The 24167-nt window shown below is 44.4% G+C and overlaps 1 protein-coding gene across 2 annotated transcripts in view; it reads right to left on the minus strand.

Moving 5' to 3' along the window:
* ARAP1 (ArfGAP with RhoGAP domain, ankyrin repeat and PH domain 1) overlaps window positions 1–24167 on the minus strand; it is an 860101-nt gene that overhangs the window by 21714 nt on the left and 814220 nt on the right. Inside the window, exons 31-35 of one of the 2 annotated variants that reach the window (XM_053708778.1) lie at window positions 19422–19558; window positions 17878–17919; window positions 8345–8427; window positions 1376–1426; window positions 934–997 (exon numbers count right to left, since the gene is read on the minus strand). In XM_053708778.1, coding sequence (XP_053564753.1) covers window positions 934–997; window positions 1376–1426; window positions 8345–8427; window positions 17878–17919; window positions 19422–19558 — 377 coding nt within the window. The remainder of the gene's footprint in view (window positions 1–933; window positions 998–1375; window positions 1427–8344; window positions 8428–17877; window positions 17920–19421; window positions 19559–24167) is intronic. The other variant, XM_053708779.1, reaches the window with a different exon arrangement.

Here is a 24167-nt window from a genome sequence, read left to right on the forward strand (position 1 = left end):
CTGGGAGCACTTCCTGAGCTGAGATGACCTGGGAGCACTGCCTGAGCTGAGGTGACCTGGGAGCACTGCCTGAGCTGAGATGACCTGGGAGCACTGCCTGAGCTGAGGTGACCTGGGAGCACTGCCTGAGCTGAGGTAACCTGGGAGCACTTCCTGAGCTGAGATGACCTGGGAGCACTGCCTGAGCTGAGGTGACCTGGGAGCACTGCCTGAGCTGAGGTGACCTGGGAGCACTTCCTGAGCTGAGGTGACCTGAGAGCACTTCCTGAGCTGAGGTAGCCTGGGAGCACTGCCTGAGCTGAGGTAGCCTGGGAGCACTGCCTGAGCTGAGGTAACCTGGGAGCACTTTCTGAGCTGAGGTAGCCTGAGAGCACTTCCTGAGCTGAGGTAGCCTGGGAGCACTTCCTGAGCTGAGGTGACCTGGGAGCACTTTCTAAGCTGAGGTAGCCTGGGAGCACTTTCTAAGCTGAGGTAGCCTGGGAGCACTTTCTAAGCTGAGATGACCTGGGAGCACTGCCTGAGCTGAGATGACCTGGGAGCACTGCCTGAGCTGAGGTGACCTGGGAGCACTTCCTGAGCTGAGGTAGCCTGGGAGCACTGCCTGAGCTGAGGTAGCCTGGGAGCACTTTCTAAGCTGAGGTAGCCTGGGAGCACTTTCTAAGCTGAGGTAGCCTGGGAGCACTTTCTAAGCTGAGGTAGCCTGGGAGCACTTTCTAAGCTGAGGTGGCCCGAGACCACATCATGGCTTGTGAGATAACTGGTGCATCCTGGTGTAGGGCAATTAAGGAGCTTAGCACATGCAGGATTTGCACTGATGATAACATCAGGGCTTGAATACAACAGCGTAAATATCTGAGCATTTATGGTAAGAGCCTCACATTGATAACTACTACACACAATAGCTGCTACATTACATTTGTTATGTCCTTATACCTGCACAGATATGAATGCAGCAAACCACTCCCTCATCTCAGCCAGGGTTTCACAACAAAGATACCTGAAACATAAATAAAAACAGAGATTGCAACTCTGTGAGCAGCAAGTTCACCCAGAATGGTGGCACGGACTTCCAAACCTAAATACTAATATAGAGTGGTACAGAGTAACTAGACACATAGCAAATGCTGATACACTGATACACACAGCAGACATCTCACATACTAACCTACAGCAAATACACAAATGCTGTCATACACTAACCTAGATGTGGTATAACATAACCATACAATGTGTTTTTATGTGTTAAATACCATATATATATAAATTGGGCATACTATTTTTTGCCCACCCCCATAAACATTTCTGTGGAACCCAAGAAAGAGAGTGCTCAAATGAACCATAATTAAATACGCCCCTTTAACAGACATGTGCTTACCATTGGCTCCGCTCGTGCTTTTCATTCTCAGACATAACTGTAAATCCCCAGCTGAAATGTAAACAAAAAAAGAGGGTGATTGCTTTAAATTATTCTGCATCACAAAATACCTTAAAATATTCTTTATATTCTTTCTAATCAAACTAGCAAATGCCACAATTATAGAATAGACAGGATATGAGGAGCCAATAAGAATGGGAAAAAAACAACTAGAATGTAGGTAGCATTATCATCAGTTTTTAATAAATATTTATTTTTTATGTTATAAGAGGATCATTTTATTGTCAATTCAGGAGTTACAGTAAATAGTTTATCTCAAACATGCATCAGTATTTGACTTTGATATTGATGGATAATAAGGTACGAAGTAACAATTATACTTTCATAACAGCACAGCTTCCATAAATTGCTCAAAACACGTGCACAGTCTTGAGCCTACCTCAGAATACTCTCATGGAATGGAGAAGGTTTAACAAAAAAATAAAGTGCCAAATTCAATTTAAAAAAAGAAAATGTATGCTTACTTGATAAATTTATTTCTTTTTTGACACGATGAGTCCACGGATCATCTTAATTACTAATGGGATATTCACCTTCTGGTCAGCAGGAGGAGGCAAAGAGCACCACAGCAGAGCTGTTAAATAGCTCCTCCCTTCCCTCCCACTCCAGTTATTCAACCGAAGTTAGGAAGAGAAAGGAAAAGCCAAGGTGCAGAGGTGTCTGAAGTTTAAAATACCCAACAACCTGTCGTACAAGAATAGGGCGGGCCGTGGACTCATCGTGTCAAAAAATAAATAAATTTATCAGGTAAGCATACATTTTAATTTCTTTTTTAAGACACGATGAGTCCACGGATCATCTTAATTACTAATGGGATTCAATACTCAAGCTAGAGTACACAGATGATACGGGAGGGTCAAGACATGGAACCTAAACGAAAGGCACCACTGGTTAAATAACCTTTCTCCCAAAAGTGGCCTCAGTCGAGACAAAAGTGTCAAATTAGTAAAACTTTGAAAAAGTGTGAAGAGAGGACCAAGTAGCAGCCTTGTAAATCTGTTCCACAGAAGCTTAATTTTTGAACGCCCAAGAGGAAGCAACAGCCCTAGTGGAATGAGCCGTAATTCTCTCAGGAGGCTGTTGTCCAGCAGTTTCATATGCAAAACGTATGATACTCTTCAGCCAAAAAGAAAAAGAAGTAGCCGTAGCTTTCTGACCCTTGCGTTTTCCTGAGAAAACCAAAAACAAAGAAAAAGACTGACAAAAGTCCTTAGTCGCCTGCAGGTAAAAGTTTAATGCACGGACCATGTCCAAATTGTGCCAAAGTCCTTCCTTCTGAGAAGAAGGATTAGGACACAAGGAAGAACCAACAATCTCCTGATTAATGTTCCGATCAGAAACAACCTTAGGAAGAAATCCTAGTTTAGTACGTAAAACTACCTTATCCGAATGGAAAATAAGATAAGGAGACTCATACTGCAATGCTGAGAGCTCTGACACTCTCTGAGCAGAAGAAATAGCAACAAAAAATAAAACTTTCCAAGATAACAACTTAATATCTAAGGACTTAGATAAAGCCCCAGAAGGCTGGCGTCTATTGTCACAATCACCCAAGATGGTCTGCGAAAGCAGGTAACCTGGGAAAGATGATCCAGAGCCAACCACCATTGAAGAGAGTCCCTTGTCTCCTGCTCCAGAGTTAATCAAGGAGACAAGTCTGCATAATCTTCGTTCCATTGCCTGAGCCTGTTTAACTGCAGAGGTCTAAGATGGAAACGAGCAAACTGGATGATGTCCATTGTCGTCACCATCAGCCCGTAACTCCATGCACTGAGCAACTGGTGGCCAAGGAGTGGACTGAAGGACAAAACAAGTATCGTAATCTTTAATTTCCTGACTTCTGTCAGATTTTTTTCCCCCCCAAATATACATAGACAGGTAGTCTATAGTGGATCCTAAGAAAGTTACCCTTTAATTTGGAACTAGAAAACTCTTTTCCAAAATTTACCTTCCACCAGTGAGATCAAAGGAAGGATAACACCAGGTTCATGTGGAATCTTGCTAGTTGAAAAGATGGCGTCTGGACTAGGATGTCGTCCAGATAAGGTGCCACTGCAATTCCTCGTAATCGAAGCACCGCCCACAGAGATACCAGAACCTTTGTGAAATTTCTGGTAGCCGTTGCAAGACCGAAAGGAAAAGCCACAAACTGGAAGTGTTTGACCAGAAAGACAAACCTTAGGAACTTTGGATGATCCCAGTGGATGGGAACATGTAGGTACACGTCCTTTCATCCACTGTTGTCATAAACTAACCCTCTAGGGTCAAAGGAAAAATGGAACAAATAGTTTCCATCTTAAAGGACGGTACCCTCAGAATTTTGGTTAGACTTTAGGTCTAATTTTTTTTTTTTTTAATACTTAGAGACCCAGAACATCTCAACCCAAGTCTGAGCAAAGAAGGAAAGACTTCCCCCTACAAGATCCGGTCCCGGATCGGGGCATGCCCGTCATGCTGTCCTTAATTCAACAGCAGGCTATATGTATTGTATCTCCATGTAGGCTTAGTCTGTTCCTGATTGGAGACAGTAAAGGAAGAACTTCCCTTGAAATTCCAAACAGGAACGGAAATTGCTCTGTTGTCTTTTTTGTCTGTTTGTTTCAGAGATAAACTCCAACAGGCCAGGTCCCAAAAAAAAAAGTCTTCCCCTTGAAAGGATAGCCAGCAGTTTAGACCGAGAGGACATATCTGCAGACCAAGGCTTTAACCATAAGACTCTGTGAGCTGGAAAATCGAAACTCGAAATCTTGGCTCCCAAATTGATAACTTGAAGGGAGACATCAATATAAAGGAATTAGCTAGTTTAAGAGCTTTTATCCTATCCTGGATTTCATCCAAGGAAGTTTCCGTCCTCTAAACAATATGCCACCGCACTAGTGATGGCAGCAATGTACCCAGCTGGCTGCCTGTAAGCCCTGTTGCACATACATCTTATTGAATAGACCCTCTAACTTCTTCCCATGGGGTCTTTGAAGCCACAACTATCCTCTATGGGAATAGTAGATCTCTTAGCTAAGGTGGAAACGGCTCCTTTCACATTGGGAACTGTTTTCCAAGCCTCCTTAATTAATAAATTGAGGTATGTCAGGTTAAAATTGAATGAAATTACTTCAGATAAATGAATTACCATCTGAGATTTTTTCCTCAGATACTACCGAAGAATCTTCCTTTTCAGCTCTCAGGGAAGAAACATTCGGAAAACGTACTCACTGATGTAACCCATTTCCTTTTGCGCCAACCCCGCAGCATGGGGAAAAAATGACTAACTCCAGAAGGAGATTGAGATAAAGCGCAGGGCACTGCTTGTGAGGTCTACAGCATTGGGACACTAGAGGAGAGATTTGCGGCATAAATTGAACCTTATCAATAGATTCTTAAACAGTATCTGCCTTAAAAAGGAGTTGGCTCAGAAAAAGTCTATCTGAACAACCTAACATTCTTCACATAGATGAACAGAAAAGATTGTGTATTCACATCGGCATCAGGGCATTAACTTTTACAAAAAAGATCTAGCAGGACCTCTTGTTCAAAAATAAAAAAATATCCAATAAACAGTTGAATTTTTTTTATTAAACATTTAAAACATAAAATATGTTACTGTGTCTTTAAATGTTAAAACGTCATTTATTTCTGCATGTAGAGGAAAGGTTAACGGTACTCAAATGTACACATAAACAGATGTAATCTTTTATTCAACATTTAAAACATAAAAGATGTTACTGTGTCTTCAAATGCATTTTATTTCTGCAGTCCAAAAACCCGGATACAGCATAGTAGTGCTGTCCGGTTCTCACGCAGCTCACTAACCACTGCCCTTATCCTTCCGTCCTAGAAGGAAGTACACATGGCAAAAAAAGAGAAGAAGCAGCGTGTGCAAGCCAAATTGGCGCCACTCGAAGCTCCGCCCATCATGGGCGTTATCAAAGCGAAATCCCGGTCGCCATTATTATAGAAATGGATCTATTGCCGACAGTAAAATAAACAGACTGAAAGTCTTCTGCAGCCAAAATGGGTCTGTCCCTTGCTAGCCAGCAACTTAGCAGGTTTAAGAGGTCCACTCCCTCCCATAGCCCTGTGGAAAAAGATAAAGCCTGAGTAATCTTACTTAGGCTATCAGGGATAAGGCAGCAAAATATATGGGAGGCACAGTGAGAATCATGTCCCACAAGTTCCCATTGCTCTAAAGCCACCATTGCTCTACTGAAGAGACTGATATGGACTACGGCTACACCCTAGAACAAAGCAGCACAATCTTGTACTACTTTAAAAACAATAAAATCTTGATTGAAGAATCTATACTAACACCTCACTTTACCTCTTCCTATCACTAACGTAGGCAAAGAGAATGACTGGAGTGGGAGGGAAGGGAGGAGCTATGTAACAGCTCTGCTGTGGTGCTCTTTCCCTCCTCCTGCTGACCAGGAGGTGAATATCCCATTAGTAATTAAGATGATCCATGGACTCATCGTGTCTTAAAAAAGATTTTTTTTTTTTTTTTAACAAACTTTGAATTGTAAAAGTTTAATTTTGACTTCCATGTTCATTTAAACAATCCGAGCCATCTAATGTGCACGTATTGCTGACTGATGAGAAGATATTTTCCTTATGTGACTAATAACGGATTATGGATAACGCAGGATGTTTTTTGAAGCAATATGGTGTTTTAACTCTTTGACTGCCAGAAATATAATCTGTTCTGTACAGCACTTTAGCTAAATAAAAATCTGAGCACTACTTTATCGTGTGCCCTTATATTGTCTTTTTTCTTACTTAATCATCGTTTAATAAAGCGCACAATTAGCGCATTACTGCAGCTATCATAATAACTGTAAAAATCATCTAAGCACATTTACCAGGAAAATGCTTTTGATATAAAATGCTTTGTGTTCAATCACTGTCATTCAGTCACTGTGACTAAGAGCAGCAGTTAATGGCCATTAATACCTGTAATATTTATTCTTAAGGAGTTAACCCATTGTTTCCTGCGCTGTGGGAGAATGTACGTGTTGGGCTTGGGGCTGGTGTCTAAGCAACAAGCAGCACTTGTTACCATGACAAACTACACCAAACTCTCTAGTCTGGCCACACAGTTTAGTGACACCAGCTCCCCCCACATGGGTTTAGGAGGAAGGGAGGAAGGGGCTTATGCTTCTAGGGGTATAAAGCACAATCTACATCTGGTTACACAAAAAAATGTCATGAGTTATTAAAGACGTATAAAATGGGCAATAATAACAAGTTCTACTGTCCTATAGCATTATATTGTGACACATTAGCTTGGGAATAAGTATGTGTTTAAATAGGGTTACATAGTTAAAGGGGCAGTCAACTCCAGCAACAGTAAAAACCTTGAAATTACAATACTTTTTTTTAAAAAACCCTCACCAAGTCTGCAGCGATTGTTTATCAATAGCCAAACTGCACAAACCACGTATCTTATTTCGAGAAGCCAATTTGGGTTTAAGTTTGCAGACTTAAAGCATATTGCAAAGTTTTACTATATATAACTAAACTTATATTAAAACCTCAGGGCATCACCGTCCCTTTATTTTAGGAACAAATTTTGGGTTCACACTCCTTCCTCTACAATGTTTTTAATAACTGCTTATAGAATGTAACTTCTGACCCCGAACTGGCCTTTAATTGGTTACTTAACGGTCTGCAAGACAAAGATTACACAAATCACCTACAGCTGCACATCTTGTGGTCTATGCCTATGTATAGTGACCCTGTCGTCTGATGGCATCTACCTCTGAACACATTACAAAAGGTAAAATGATTCCAGTGAAAAGAAATCAGATTTGGCCAACAATGTTGAACTCTGAAGGACCCTGGACTTTTCTATTTATAAAGCTGAACCGACGCTTTGCAGAAGCAACCTTTGTCTCTGCTGCCATCTAGTGGGGAAAAAAGTTCAGAACATCTACCACTAATGACAGTGACACTATGGGCAAAATTTATCAATCAATCTTATGTTGTGAACCTGTCCGCATTTGATTGCAGATTATGGGGGGCAATTGTTCCCCATATTTAACATTGCACAGGCGAACGCTTGTGCCATGCTGCCTGCCTACCCTCAGGCAATCAAGTGAGTGAGATCAGGGCTGGTCAATAAATATTAGTAGCAAGCTGAAATGAACGAGCATGCAACCGATATGGGCATTTGCCTCATCATAAATCTTGCCCTATGTAACCTGTTCTGCAAATTCATCAAACAATGCTTTAATATATAACATTGTGTTAGTTAATAAGCAGCAAAATCTAAATCAAAGCAGTTTGAAAAAAACTAAATACTGATAACCCAGAGGCAAAATTAGAGCATTTTTCTTCCTGATACATTCTGGAAGAAACAAATGATCTAATGCGCTACACTAGTTTAAATAAAGCTTCATTAGGAATCTCTATTTATAGATTTCTTTTATCTCTCAGCTCAAAAACAAACTCAAAACCTCAAAATGAGAAAACGTGTGACAGTTTACATTGAGAACTAATTATACATATATCTAAATATATCTAATATATGTATATATATATATATATATATATATATATATATTTACATAAATAAACATATTTTGCAAAATAACTGAATCATTTACAAATTACATACATGATTTTCATACAAATATAAAACCTGTTTCACAGTTTGGAAACTTAGCGTTGATTTACTACTGGTGTGCACTAAGTGTCCTGTTAATCATGGGTTTCTGAAAAAGTCGATATACTATATATATATATATATATATATATATATATATATATACACACACATATATATATCATATATATATATATATATATATATATATATATATATATACTGTATATATATACACATATATGCCTAAACCTTCCCAACAGATCTTGGAGCAAAGCACTGTCAGCTAAGCATGATTATATGGTTCTTACTTTGTCTGTGGACGTATTTTCTTTTTGATTCCCAGATAAATCTTCAGGTTTTTAATGGGCCATTCCTTCTCTGGCTTGTGGCTCTGCAGGTGAAAAAAAAACACATTGTATATATGATATTTGCAAATACTATAAGTCACAGGCACACTAGCCGCACCCTCTCCTCCTGGTTTACAGGCACACTAGTCGCAGCTGGTTTACAGGCACACTAGCCGCACCCTGTCCTCCTGGTTTACAGGCACACTAGCCGCTCCCTCTCCTCCTGGTTTACAGGCACACTAGTCGCACCCTGTCCTCCTGGTTTACAGGCACACTAGCCGCACCCTCTCCTCCTGGTTTACAGGCACACTAGTCGCACCCTGTCGTCCTAGATTACAGGCACACTAGCCGCACCCTCTCCTCCTGGTTTACAGGCACACTAGTCGCACCCTGTCCTCCTGGTTTACAGGCACACTAGTCGCACCCTGTCCTCCTGGTTTACAGGCACACTAGCCGCACCCTGTCCTCCTGGTTTACAGGTACACTAGCCGCACCCTGTACTCCTAGTTTACAGACACACTAGCCGCACCCTCTCCTCCTGGTTTACAGACACACAAGCCGCACCCTGTCCTCCTGGTTTACAGGCACACTAACCACACCCTGTCCTCCTGGTTTACAGGCACACTAGCCGAACCCTGTCCTCCTGGTTTACAGGCACACTAACCACACCCTGTCCTCCTGGTTTACAGGCACACTAGCCGCACCCTCTCCTCCTGGTTTACAGGCACACTAGCCGCACCCTCTCCTCCTGGTTTACAGGCACACTAGTCGCAGCTGGTTTACAGGCACACTAGTCGCACCCTGTCCTCCTGGTTTACAGGCACACTAGCCGCACCCTCTCCTCCTGGTTTACAGGCACACTAGTCGCACCCTGTCGTCCTAGATTACAGGCACACTAGCCGCACCCTCTCCTCCTGGTTTACAGGCATACTAGTCGCAGCTGGTTTACAGGCACACTAGTCGCACCCTGTCCTCCTGGTTTACAGGCACACTAGTCGCAGCTGGTTTACAGGCACACTAGTCGCACCCTGTCCTCCTGGTTTACAGGCACACTAGCCGCACCCTGTCCTCCTGGTTTACAGGCACACTAGCCGCACCCTGTACTCCTAGTTTACAGACACACTAGCCGCACCCTCTCCTCCTGGTTTACAGACACACAAGCCGCACCCTGTCCTCCTGGTTTACAGGCACACTAACCACACCCTGTCCTCCTGGTTTACAGGCACACTAGCCGCACCCTGTCCTCCTGGTTTACAGGCACACTAGCCGCACCCTGCCCTCCTGGTTTACAGCCACACTAGCCGCACCCTGTCCTCCTGGTTTAAAGCCACACTAGCCGCACCCTGTCCTCCTGGTTTACAGCCACACTAGCCGCACCCTGTCCTCCTGGTTTACAGCCACACTAGCCGCACCCTGTCCTCCTGGTTTACAGCCACACTAGCCGCACCCTGTCCTCCTGGTTTACAGCCACACTAGCCGCACCCTGTCCTCCTGGTTTACAGGCACAGTAGCCGCACCCTGTCCTCCTGGTTTACAGGCACAGTAGCCGCACCCTGTCCTCCTGGTTTACAGGCACAGTAGCTGCACCCTGTCCTCCTGGTTTACAAGCACACTAGCCGCACCCTGTCCTCCTGGTTTACAGGCACACTAGCCGCACCCTGTCCTGGTTTACAGGCACACTAGCCGCACCCTGTCCTCCAGGTTTACGGGCACACTAGCCGCACCCTGTCCTCCAGGTTTACGGGCACACTAGCCGCACCCTGTCCTCCTGGTTTACAGGCACACTAGCTGGCCCTGTCCTGGTTTACAGGCACACTAGCCGCACCCTTTCCTCCTGGTTTACAGGCACACTAGCCGCACCCTGTCCTCCTGGTTTACAGGCACACTAGCCGCACCCTGTCCTCCTGGTTTACAGGCACACTAGCCGCACCCTGTCCTCCAGGTTTACGGGCACACTAGCCGCACCCTGTACTCCTAGTTTACAGACACACTAGCTGCACCCTCTCCTCCTGGTTTACAGACACACTAGCCGCACCCTATACTGGTTTACAGGCACACTAGCTGCACCCTGTCCTCCAGGTTTACAGGCACAATAGCCGCACCCTGTCCTCCTGGTTTACAGGCACACTAGCCGCACCCTGTCCTCCTGGTTTACAGGCACACTAGCCGCACCCTCTCCTCCTGGTTTACAGACACACTAGCCGCACCCTATACTGGTTTACAGGCACACTAGCTGCACCCTGTCCTCCAGATTTACAGGCACACTAGCCGCACCCTGTCCTCCTGGTTTACAGGCACACTAGCCGCACCCTGTCCTCCTGGTTTACAGGCACACTATCTGCACCCTGTCCTCCTAGTTTACAGGCACTCTAGCCGCACCCTGCCCTCCTGGTTTACGGGCACACTAGCCGAACCCTGTCCTCCTGGTTTATAGACACACTAATCGCACCTTGTCCCCCTGGTTTATAGACACACTAACCGCACCTTGTCCCCCTGGTTTATAGACACACTAACCGCACCTTGTCCCCCTGGTTTATAGACACACTAACTGCACCTTGTCCCCTTGGTTTTCAGACACACTAGCTGCACCTGGTTTACAGGCACACTAGCCACACCCTGTCCTCCTGGTTTACAGGCACACTAGCCAAAACCTGTCCTCCTGGTTTACAGACACACTAGCTGCACCCTGTCCTCCTGGTTTACAGGCACACTAGCTGCACCCTATCCTCCTGGTTTACAGACACATTAGCCGCACCCTCTCCTCCTGGTTTACAGACACACTAGCCGCACCCTATACTGGTTTACAGGCACACTAGCTGCACCCTGTCCTCCAGGTTTACAGGCACAATAGCCGCACCCTGTCCTCCTGGTTTATAGGCACACTAGCCGCACCCTGTCCTCCTGGTTTATAGGCACAATAGCCGCACCCTGTCCTCCTGGTTTACAGGCACACTAGCCGCACCCTGTCCTCCTGGTTTACAGGCACACTAGCCGCACCCTCTCCTCCTGGTTTACAGACACACTAGCCGCACCCTATACTGGTTTACAGGCACACTAGCTGCACCCTGTCCTCCAGATTTACAGGCACACTAGCCGCACCCTGTCCTCCTGGTTTACAGGCACACTAGCCGCACCCTGTCCTCCTGGTTTACAGACACACTAGCTGCACCTGGTTTACAGGCACACTAGCCACACCCTGTCCTCCTGGTTTACAGGCACACTAGCCAAAACCTGTCCTCCTGGTTTATAGACACACTAATCGCACCTTGTCCCCCTGGTTTATAGACACACTAACCGCACCTTGTCCCCCTGGTTTATAGACACACTAACCGCACCTTGTCCCCCTGGTTTATAGACACACTAACTGCACCTTGTCCCCTTGGTTTTCAGACACACTAGCTGCACCTGGTTTACAGGCACACTAGCCACACCCTGTCCTCCTGGTTTACAGGCACACTAGCCAAAACCTGTCCTCCTGGTTTACAGACACACTAGCTGCACCCTGTCCTCCTGGTTTACAGGCACACTAGCTGCACCCTATCCTCCTGGTTTACAGACACATTAGCCGCACCCTCTCCTCCTGGTTTACAGACACACTAGCCGCACCCTATACTGGTTTACAGGCACAATAGCCGCACCCTGTCCTCCTGGTTTATAGGCACACTAGCCGCACCCTGTCCTCCTGGTTTACAGGCACACTAGCCGCACCCTGTTCTCCTGGTTTACAGGCACACTAGCCGCACCCTGTCCTTCTGGTTTACAGGCACACTAGCCGCACCCTGTTCTCCTGGTTTACAGGCACACTAGCCGCACCCTGTCCTCCAGGTTTACGGGCACACTAGCCGCACCCTGTTCTCCTGGTTTACAGGCACTCTAGCCGCACCCTGTCCTCCAGGTTTACGGGCACACTAGCCGAACCCTGTCCTCCTGGTTTATAGACACACTAACCGCACCTTGTCCCCCTGGTTTATAGACACACTAACCGCACCTTGTCCCCCTGGTTTATAGACACACTAACTGCACCTTGCCCCCCTGGTTTATAGACACACTAACTGCACCTTGTCCCCTTGGTTTTAAGACACACTAGCTGCACCTGGTTTACAGGCACACTAGCCACACCCTGTCCTCCTGGTTTACAGGCACACTAGCCAAAACCTGTCCTCCTGGTTTACAGGCACACTAGCTGCACCCTGTCCTCCTGGTTTACAGGCACACTAGCTGCACCCTATCCTCCTGGTTTACAGACACATTAGCCGCAGCTGGTTTACAGGCACACTAGCCGCACCCTGTCCTCCTGGTTTATAGACACACTAGCCGCACCCTGTCCTCCTGGTTTATAGACACACTAGCCGCACCCTGTCCTCCTGGTTTACAGGCACACTAGCCGCACCCTGTCCTCCTGGTTTACAGGCACACTAGCCGCACCCTGTCCTCCTGGTTTACAGGCACACTAGCCGCACCCTGTCCTCCTGGTTTACAGGCACACTAGCCGCACCCTCTCGTCCTGGTTTACAGGCACACTAGCCGCACCCTGTCCTCCTGGTTTACAGCCACACTAGCCGCACCCTGTCCTCCTGGTTTATAGGCACACTAGCCGCACCCTTTCCTCCTGGTTTACAGGCACACTAGCCGCACCCTGTCCTCCTGGTTTACAGGCACACTAGCCGCACCCTGTCCTCCTGGTTTACAGCCACACTAGGCGCACCCTGTCCTCCTGGTTTATAGGCACACTAGCCGCACCCTGTCCTCCTGGTTTACAGCCACACTAGCCGCACCCTGTCCTCCTGGTTTACAGGCACACTAGCCGCACCCTGTCCTCCTGGTTTACAGCCACACTAGCCGCACCCTGTCCTCCTGGTTTATAGGCACACTAGCCGCACCCTTTCCTCCTGGTTTACAGGCACACTAGCCGCACCCTTTCCTCCTGGTTTACAGGCACACTAGCCGCACCCTGTCCTCCTGGTTTACAGGCACACTAGCCGCACCCTGTCCTCCTAGTTTACAGGCACACTAGCCGCACCCTGTCCTCCTGGTTTACAGGCACACTAGCCGCACCCTGTCCTCCTGGTTTACAGGCACACTAGCCGCACCCTGTCCTCCTGGTTTACAGGCACACTAGCCGCACCCTGTCCTCCTAGTTTACAGGCACACTAGCTGCACCCTCTCCTCCTGGTTTACAGCCACACTAGCCGCACCCTGTCCTCCTGGTTTACAGGCACACTAGCCGCACCCTGTCCTCCTAGTTTACAGGCACACTAGCCGCACCCTGTCCTCCTGGTTTACAGGCACACTAGCCGCACCCTGTCCTCCTGGTTTACAGGCACACTAGCCGCACCCTGTCCTCCTGGTTTACAGGCACACTAGCCGCACCCTGTCCTCCTGGTTTACAGGCACACTAGCCGCACCCTGTCCTCCTAGTTTACAGGCACACTAGCTGCACCCTCTCCTCCTGGTTTACAGGCACACTAGCCGCACCCTGTCCTCCTAGTTTACAGGCACACTAGCTGCACCCTCTCCTCCTGGTTTACAGGCACACTAGCCGCACCCTGTCCTCTTGGTTTACAGGCACACTAGGCGCACCCTGTCCTCCTGGTTTACAGACACACTAGCCGCACACCATCATCCTGGTTTACAGGCACACTAGCCGCACCCTGTTCTCTTGGTTTACAGGCACACTAGCCGCACCCTGTCCTCCTGGTTTACAGACACACTAGCCGCACCCTGTCCTCCTGGTTTACAGGCACACTAGCTGCACCCTGTCCTCTTGGTTTACAGACACACTAGTCGCACCCTGTCCTCCTGGTTTACAGACACACTAGCCGCACCCTGTCCTCCTGGTTTACAGACACACTAGCCGCACCCTGTCCTCCTGGTTTACAGGCACACTAGCCGCACCCTGTCCTCCTGGTTTACAGACACACTAGCCGCACCCTGTCCTCCTGGTTTACAGACACACTAGCCGCACCCTGTCCTCCTGGTTTACAGACACACTAGCCGCACCCTGTCCTCCTGGTTTACAGACACACTAGCTGCACCCTGTCCTCCTGGTTTACAGACACACTAGCTGCACCCTGTCCTCCTGGTTTACAGACACACAAGCTCATGTAATCAATATTCAATGTTTAGATTTATAAGGAAAGCAAATGCATTTTATATTTATTCATAACTTCTGATGACAATGTGGGTTCTTCTTTAGTAAGCCTTTAACAGTGTCTATATTTTACATCAATTCAAAACATTTTTTATAGGCTTCTTTCCTTATAGCTCAGTGGCCAAAAATGACTTAACCCTAAGTTGCCCTGAAATAATCTCCCCTCATTCTAATCAGGTTCACAGTGGAATAAACTAGTTAGTTACACTTTATGACAACATACACTGCCATAAAGTATAAGACTATATCTAGTATTTATAAAATAATTCTTAGTAATCGCAACCCTTAAAGTTTGACACGTTTATGAAGTAAAATTTCATAACACAATATTGTTTATTTGTTTTTGTATTACATCATGTAATAGGCACAGCTATAGCAGTATTTGGGCATTATATGTATATATGTATTTTAGGGCTACCAGGTAACTATGGGACCACAGCTAACACGTTTATTATAGAGAATAGTTTTGGCTTCTACATTTAAACAGAGCTTCAAAAATGCAAATAAAAATTGTACAAATTCTTGGTTATTAAATGATGAAAATGACTTGTGATACCCTTGTATTTAATATGTTACTTCTATATAACACAAACATTTAATCAAACTTTATTTGTCCCCTCTCCAGGGTATCGTGTTTATGCTGATTACATGGGCAAACATCTATGCAAGTTAATGATGCATCAATTCCTGTGAACTTTTTGGAACTATTATCCCCAGCGTATAAATAAGAATTGGGTTTCGTTGTGATATCGGGCTGGTACACATGACACAGTTCTGAATATTTAAAATTCCTGCACATTTTAATGTTCTAAATCACACTCAAGCACTGACATTGGATATCACCATAGACATTATAAAGGGACATTGGTCATTTTTAATAACACATTATCACCAATTAAGCACTGCATTGCAAAAAAGTCTAAATACAAAAAAAGTGTTTCACATCTTTTATGAGTCAGACAGAGCACACCATTAAAAAAGTTACCAATTTACTTCTATTATCAAATTTGCTTTGTTCCCATAAAATTCTGTGTTGAAGAGATACCTAGGTAGGCATCTGAAGCACTACATAGCAGGAAATATGGGCAGGCTTATAAGCTTACATCCCTTCTTTTCAACAAAAGATACCAAGAGAACCAATAAAAATTGATAATAGAAATAAATTATTTAGATTATTATTTAATACTGGCTATTAATTTAGTAAAGTATCCCTTTAATTGCATAAAATTCTAAATATCAATGGACTTTACATCTATGTTTTAATATTGTAATATTGCAAAATATTAAATTCGGAAAACATAAAACAAATATCTGATTCCTATATATTTACTTCATTAATAAATCTGATACAGGCTTGTGAAATCAAGTGATACACACGATTTTCATTTTTGCTAATGTAAAAGAATTGTAATATTTGTGTTACTGGGAGTACATAGAAAACAAATGTATGCTTCCAACGGTACTTGCTAAAAAAAGGTTGAGAAACAATGTTCTGCAGCAACACAAAGATCCTGTAATTACAAGATGCTTATTGCCCTTTTAAAACCATTTATAACATGGGACAACCGTATATATCACACAAGTCATGTTTATAATATGCTGAGTTACAAAATAACTGCATAACTGTGTTACTGAATGCTACGCTACAACACGTAACAATGTTAGCAATAAATTTAGGAACTGCTGATTGACTACAATAAAGAGGGTATTACACCCCCAGCTTCTCTGAGGGGGGGGGGGGGGCAGAACAAATGCTTAAAATAAACTCAAATACTGTCAAAGACATTTGCAAAAATTCCTTTTCATTATTTGTTTGGCAAATTAAATATTTTGTCTGACATTTATCATTTATTCATTAACAGAACAAGCAAATGTAGGTAATGACCCAGTACGATGGAATCCAGTCTATCTACGGGCAGATGGAAAATCTAATTTTTAAAGTTAAGTGATAAGAAAAGTGTGAAAAATAATTAAAGTACAATGGGGTTATAGTTGTTGTTTTTTTAACATATAAATAGTAAATTAAATTTCAAGTTTAATGTCACTTTAAAATGGAATGATAATAAGATGTCTTATAAAACCCAAAGTACTAGGTATATACTGAGAAACCTTTAGACAACTTAGTTATGACATTGCACCAAGGAGACATTGAAGTGAGAATTACAAATCTATATCGGTGGCAACAGTACACTTTAATCCCAGAAAAACAAAATACAAAGCAAACCAAACCACACCAGTTGTTCTCAACCCTGACTGAACATGAATATCCCTGGCTAAAATAGGAGTTTTTTTATTTTAGAATATTCATCTTCTTTCCATACAAACACTCTTTACTCATTAACAGTATTGCATTAAGCTGTAATTAGTTATATAGACATTCACAGGGCTCTCTCCCTTTACCCAAACTTGCAGTAAAGAAAGCCAGTTGTGAGTTAGAGCCGATTCTGTAAGACCATTTGTGCATCTGGTTTACAGGATCCGTAGCCAATAACTCAGTGAAATTGTAAACCATGCGGTGAGTGGGACAGAATCAGATCGGCTGTACCATTTTTTTCCTTTCACGATTCAGATAGAGCACACAATTTTAAACAACTTTCTAATTTATATCTATTATGATTTGCTCTTCATTCTTTTGGTATTTTTTGTTGAAAAGCAGGGATATATGCTTAGAAGCCGGCCAATTTCCGGATCACTATATGGCAGCAGTTTTTCCTGAATGTTATCCATTTGCAAGAGCACTAAAGGGCACTATTTCCTACCATGTAGTGCTCCAGATGGCTACCTAGATATCTCTTCAACAAAGAATAACATGGGAACAAAGAAAATGTGATATTGGAAGTATAATGGTGTATTCTGTCTGAATCACAAACGCCCCATACCCCTTTAAGAAAAAAAATAGCCTTAAACATAAGGCTGGTGGAGGTGGTTGCTGAAATCTGCTTGCCTTTAAAAGCAAATGACATACTGGGGAAAAGAGTGTTATCTAGCGCTGCGGAATCCGTTAGCGCTCTACAAATAACCGATAATAATAATTTAAATGTGTATTATTATTTTACGTCAACTGTTCCTAATAAAACATTCAGAATTTAGTTTAAAAATGAATCAAAAGAAACCGATTTAGCAAATCTTCAGTATTCGGATATTTTGAGCTACTTTGCTAAACTATACAAGTTCATGTTGATAAAATCATTTGACCTCTACAGTAATACGGCTCGGGGTGCTGGCCAATCCCTGCACTGAAGTGTTCGGGTTGAGAACCACTGAGACAGGTTAACAAGAATGAGAGGAGACCACCACCTGCACCAGTAAGTAAAATGCCACGCGTGCCCCAGTATCCTCTCACCTCACTTATGCTATCAGTGGACAATCTCTGAAGCCTCGAGTTCTGCTTTAATAAAGGATTATGGTTACAAGCAATAAAAGCAAACAGTATTAGATTTTAGTGACACAATATCTAGTTATCTATCATTTCACTTTACTATCCTGAACATCTACTCAGTACACCCCAAATATATATGATTTCTTGTGAAATCCAGCAACCAATAGGATGCTGCTACATCATCACCACCGGATGACACAGTCATTTTCAATTGGCTGTAGCAATGGCATAATATACTGAGTTCAGAAAACACAAAGCTTAACACAAACTACACACTGAGAAACTGACCCTGTTTGGAGTAAACGCTAAATATATCACACATTTCAAAACCAAATTCTGTATATTATATTATATTATAGTTTAGCTTGCCTTGGTGAACAAATCAAAATAAAGTTACAAATTCAAAATAAAAACACTACAAAAAATCCCTGACACCTCTGTAACACTTAAAGGGATTTTAAACCCATTTTTTGTCATGATTCGGATAGAGAAGCAATTTTAAGCAACCTTCTAATTTACTCCAATTATCAATCTGTCTTCGTTCTCTTGCTATCTTTTTTTGAGAAGCAAGAATGTAAGCTAAGGAGCCGGTCCATTTTAGGTTCAGCACCCTGGATAGCTCTTGCGGATTGGTGGCTTAAACGTAGCCACCAATAACCAAGTACGTCCTACAATAAAATGTCCTTAACGACCAACGTCGTTGGTTCCTTCAAGCAGTGGAAGCGATCCTGATCACTTCCAGCCACTTTCCTGTTATTGTAGTGATGCCTCGATATTAAGGCATCCTGCAATAACAGTTTTTAGCCATCCGATCCAGAGAGAGACACTCTGTGGCCCTCTCTGCATCGGACATCTATGGCCACGATCGTTGGTGGGTGGGAGGCCATCGGTGGAAGGAATTAGTCAGAGGGTGCGGGATCGTGGGTGGAGTCACCATGAGCGCACACAGGCACGCACGCACGCATGCACGGGGTGGTTGCGTGTGGGAACCGCTACACTATGGAACATTTGGCCAAATAAAGTGGGAGAGAGGAGGGAGGGAATTGTGATCTAAGGGATCTGGAACATTTTATTGTAAACTGGGTACTGGCAGACAGCTGTCAGTACCAAAGATGGCGCAGATAAGGTAGAGGAGGAGGGTTAGAGAGCTGTTTGGGGGGGGGGGGGGGGTCAGGGAGGTTGGTGGCTAAGGGGGGATCCTACACATCAAAAAAAAAATATTAGTGTTTTAGTACCATCCAGGGTGCTGAACCAAATTGGCTGGCTTCTTAGCTTAGATTCCTGCTTTTTCAAATAAAGATAGCAAAAGAACAAAGAAACATTGATAATAGGAGTAAATTAGAAAGTTGCTTAAAATTGCTGTTCTATCTGAATCATGAAATAACAACTATGGGACTTAGTGTCCCTTTAAGAGAGTACCTCTATGCATTTTATATACATATTTACGAGGTTTAAAATCTATTTAGTGCATTGTGTGATACACACCTACACGTTGCTGATGAACCTACCCTTACGTCTTTGTACATGCGTAGCGTGGTGCTGTTCAGCATGAAGTACCGGTCACTGAAGTTAGAACCAAAACTCAACAAAGTCTTCTCCTCACGGAATTTCATCATCCCATGTTTAGAATCTCCTGTTTGATTTCCTGTTCAACAGAATAATAAAAAAAGAAAAAGAATCAGGAGATGTGTTTTGTTACCTGAGGGACACAGTGCTCATCACAGGAATATATAGGAAAGTTAGTAAACCAGTCTAGTATGTCCATGAGGACATATAACAACTCTAGCACATTTACTCATTATGTATCATTGGCTATCTTGCCCGCAACTTGCAAATACACCTCTGTTATTCATATATAGGATACGATGGTCTAGGTGGGAAATAACAAAGCTTTGTAATTTGTTTATTGTACGGTGCCCTTTATGGTGCTGCTACTTTTAGAATAAGAAAGTCCACGAGTAAGCTAAAAATTAAACTTTATTCCATATAAATGCTATAAGAACAACCAGAAAAGCACAGCATAGTTAGTAAGTCAGAACTCAAGCTTACGCGTTTCGGCATCAGATGTATTCAGACAGAGCATAACACAGTTTTTACTCCATTCAAAAGAATAAAATTGAATTGGTTGAAACAAATTACTGACATCAGGCACATTCTTAAAAAAACACCAATCACCTTGACACTGTCTCAAAGTCCCTTTGATAAACGGTGATAAACATAATAGCATCAGGCTAACAAGAATAATTTAATTGTAACTTATGTATGAAAGACAGATATGTATATTTCTCTTTTGTTAATACACTTATAGCTACCAATTGATAAAAAAAGGAATATTTACAGTCTGTATGCATTCCTCACAGAGTAAAGCATGATATGCTGATCAAAGGAAGGCGATCATTAATGATTTTGCTCTTCTATAGAAACATCTCATTTATTTGCCAACTACATCTACTAATTTGTCATCTGCAGCCAGAATAGAAAAAGCATTTATGTACAAATTTATATATTTCACTGGATTGTGTAAAAATTACCCCTTCAAATGTATTGATGTTCCTAGTCCTATTGCGTTTAAAACAAACAAACTGGCCCATACGGTGGGTGGCAACTCTTTGCAGATGATGCTTTGTGTTTGGTGGAGAGCCTGGATTGGCCATGTAAGACTGAGTGGAAGCTGTCACAATCAAGAGGAGGATTGTGGATCTGGGATGGTTTTGAGGTAATTAGGACACAGCTTTCAAATGAGCAAGTCTTTCTCCCTTTATCCAGGCTCACACAAGGGTGTCGACGTGGTCCAGAGGAGTAAGTCTCTCTCCCTTTATCCATGCTCACACAAGGGTGTTGACGTGGTGCAGAGGAGTAAGTCTCTCTCTCTCCCTTTATCCAGGCTCACACAAGGGTGCCGAGGTGGTGCAGAGGAGTAAGTCTTTCTCCCTTTATCCAGGCTCACACAAGGGTGCAGAGGTGGTGCAGAGGAGTAAGTCTCTCTCTCCCTTTATCCAGGCTCACACAAGGGTGTCGACGTGGTGCAGAGGAGTAAGTCTCTCTCTCCCTTTATCCATGCTCACACAAGGGTGCAGAGGTGGTGCAGAGGAGTAAGTCTCTCTCTCCCTTTATCCAGGCTCACACAAGGGTGCAGAGGTGGTGCAGAGGAGTAAGTCTCTCTCTCCCTTTATCCAGGCTCACACAAGGGTGCAGAGGTGGTGCAGAGGAGTAAGTCTTTCTCCCTTTATCCAGGCTCACACAAGGGTGCAGAGGTGGTGCAGAGGAGTAAGTCTCTCTCTCCCTTTATCCAGGCTCACACAAGGGTGTCGACGTGGTGCAGAGGAGTAAGTCTCTCTCTCCCTTTATCCATGCTCACACAAGGGTGCAGAGGTGGTGCAGAGGAGTAAGTCTCTCTCTCCCTTTATCCAGGCTCACACAAGGGTGTCGACGTGGTGCAGAGGAGTAAGTCTCTCTCTCCCTTTATCCAGTCTCACACAAGGGTGCAGAGGTGGTGCAGAGGAGTAAGTCTCTCTCCCTTTATCCAGGCTCACACAAGGGTGTCGACGTGGTGCAGAGGAGTAAGTCTCTCTCCCTTTATCCATGCTCACACAAGGGTGCAGAGGTGGTGCAGAGGAGTAAGTCTCTCTCTCCCTTTATCCAGTCTCACACAAGGGTGCAGAGGAGTAAGTCTCTCTCCCTTTATCCAGGCTCACAGAAGGGTGCCGAGGTGGTCCAGAGGAGTAAGTCTCTCTCCCTTTATCAAGGCTCACACAAGGTGCCGAGGTGGTGCAGAGGAGTAAGTCTCTCTCCCTTTATCAAGACTCACACAAGGGTGCCGAGGTGGTGCAGAGGAGTAAGTCTCTCTCCCTTTATCCAGGCTCACAGAAGGGTGCCGAGGTGGTCCAGAGGAGTAAGTCTCTCTCCCTTTATCAAGGCTCACACAAGGGTGCCGAGGTGGTGCAGAGGAGTAAGTCTCTCTCCCTTTATCCAGGCTCACAGAAGGGTGCCGAGGTGGTGCAGAGGAGTAAGTCTCTCTCCCTTTATCCAGGCTCACACAAGGGTGCCGAGGTGGTGCAGAGGAGTACGTCTCTCTCCCTTTATCCAGGCTCACACAAGGGTGCCGTGTTGATGCAGAAGAGTAAGTCTCTCTCCCTTTATCCAGGCTCACACAAGGGTGCCGAGGTGGTGCAGAGGAGTAAGTCTCTCTCCCTTTAGCCAGGCTCACACAAGGTGCCGAGGTGGTGCAGAGGAGTACGTCTCTCTCCCTTTATCCAGGCTCACACAAGGGTGCCGAGATGGTGCAGAGGAGTAAGTCTCTCTCCCTTTATCCAGGCTCACACAAGGGTGCCGAGGTGGTGCAGAGGAGTACGTCTCTCTCCCTTTATCCAGGCTCACACAAGGGTGCAGAGATGGTGCAGAGGAGTAAGTCTCTCTCCCTTTATCCAGGCTCACACAAGGGTGCAGAGGTGGTGCAGAGGAGTAAGTCTCTCTCCCTTTATCCAGGCTCACACAAGGGTGCCGAGGTGGTGCAGAGGAGTAAGTCTCTCTCCCTTTATCCAGGCTCACACAAGGGTGCCGAGCTGGTGCAGAAGAGTAAGTCTCTCTCCCTTTATCCAGGCTCACAGAAGGGTGCCGAGGTGGTGCAGAGGAGTACGTCTCTCTCCCTTTATCAAGCTCACACAAGGGTGCCGAGGTGGTGCAGAGGAGTAAGTCTCTCTCCCTTTATCCAGGCTCACACAAGGGTGCCGAGGTGGTGCAGAGGAGTAAGTCTCTCTCCCTTTATCCAGGCTCACACAAGGGTGCCGAGGTGGTGCAGAGGAGTAAGTCTCTCTCCCTTTATCCAGGCTCACACAAGGGTGCCGAGGTGGTGCAGAGGAGTAAGTCTCTCTCCCTTTATCCAGGCTCACACAAGGGTGCCAAGGTGGTGCAGAGGAGTAAGTCTCTCTCCCTTTATCCAGGCTCACAGAAGGGTGCCGAGCTGGTGCAGAGGAGTAAGTCTCTCTCCCTTTATCCAGGCTCACACAAGGGTGCAGAGGTGGTGCAGAGGAGTAAGTCTCTCTCCCTTTATACAGGCTCACAGAAGGGTGCCGAGATGGTGCAGAGGAGTACGTCTCTCTCCCTTTATCCAGGCTCACACAAGGGTGCAGAGGTGGTGCAGAGGAGTAAGTCTCTCTCCCTTTAGCCAGGCTCACACAAGGGTGCAGAGGTGGTGCAGAGGAGTAAGTCTCTCTCCCTTTATCCAGGCTCACACAAAGGTGCAGAGGTGGTGCAGAGGAGTAAGTCTCTCTCCCTTTATCCAGGCTCACACAAGGGTGCCGAGGTGGTGCAGAGGATTAAGTCTCTCTCCCTTTATCCAGGCTCACACAAGGGTGCCGAGGTGGTGCAGAAGAGTACGTCTCTCTCCCTTTATCCAGGCTCACACAAGGGTGCCGAGCTGGTGCAGAGGAGTAAGTCTCTCTCCCTTTATCCAGGCTCACAGAAGGGTGCTGAGCTGGTGCAGAGCAAACATATATTGTGGTCAAAACTGAGACTTTAAGCAATATATACTGCTATATTTCTTGGACTTTCCGTTAGTTCTATGTGACCGCTGGGGCTAAAGAGTCTTGATAAAGGTCATTGTGAGACTGAAACGCGTCGACTGGCAAGCATATTTTCAAGTATATACCTTTCTAAAAATGATCTACACCATTATACTTTTCCTTTAACAGAAAGGCTGTTCAGAAATATTGTTTGAAACTTCCTATTCATTAAAGAAGACCACATAACATCCCCATACAGAATATGGAAGCTGTTATTGACACACATCATTGAAGCTGGGATATTTATATTATTTTTTCAACATTGTCACATTTTTTCACATTACGTCACTCCATTCTTTCTATTTAAAGGGATCATTTTTTCTGAATAAAGAGACACATCACCCTTTTCTGCTTTAAGGGATACATTACCTTTTTTCTTTTTCTTTTTTGAGTACTGATTACACGCAGCATTTATCTAAGGGCATTGCACAACTCACAGATTTCATCATCTTGAACACTTATATTGTCACTTTTGGATTTTTAGCTATGGTTTATTTTTTATATTTTTGATTTTGATTTTATATTTTATTTGGCCAACTTGTTTGGATATTTGACGTCTTACACACATTTTAATTTTACCACCTTTTTCCACTTTGCATTAGGTTTGTTGAATTTTTCACTCTTATATTAAACACGTAATCCAAGATCATAGTGTGAGCTATTCACTATTTTTGATAGTTAACACTGTCATTT

Source organism: Bombina bombina, chromosome 3 (genome assembly GCF_027579735.1).
Source record: "Bombina bombina isolate aBomBom1 chromosome 3, aBomBom1.pri, whole genome shotgun sequence".
Lineage (NCBI taxonomy): Eukaryota > Metazoa > Chordata > Amphibia > Anura > Bombinatoridae > Bombina > Bombina bombina.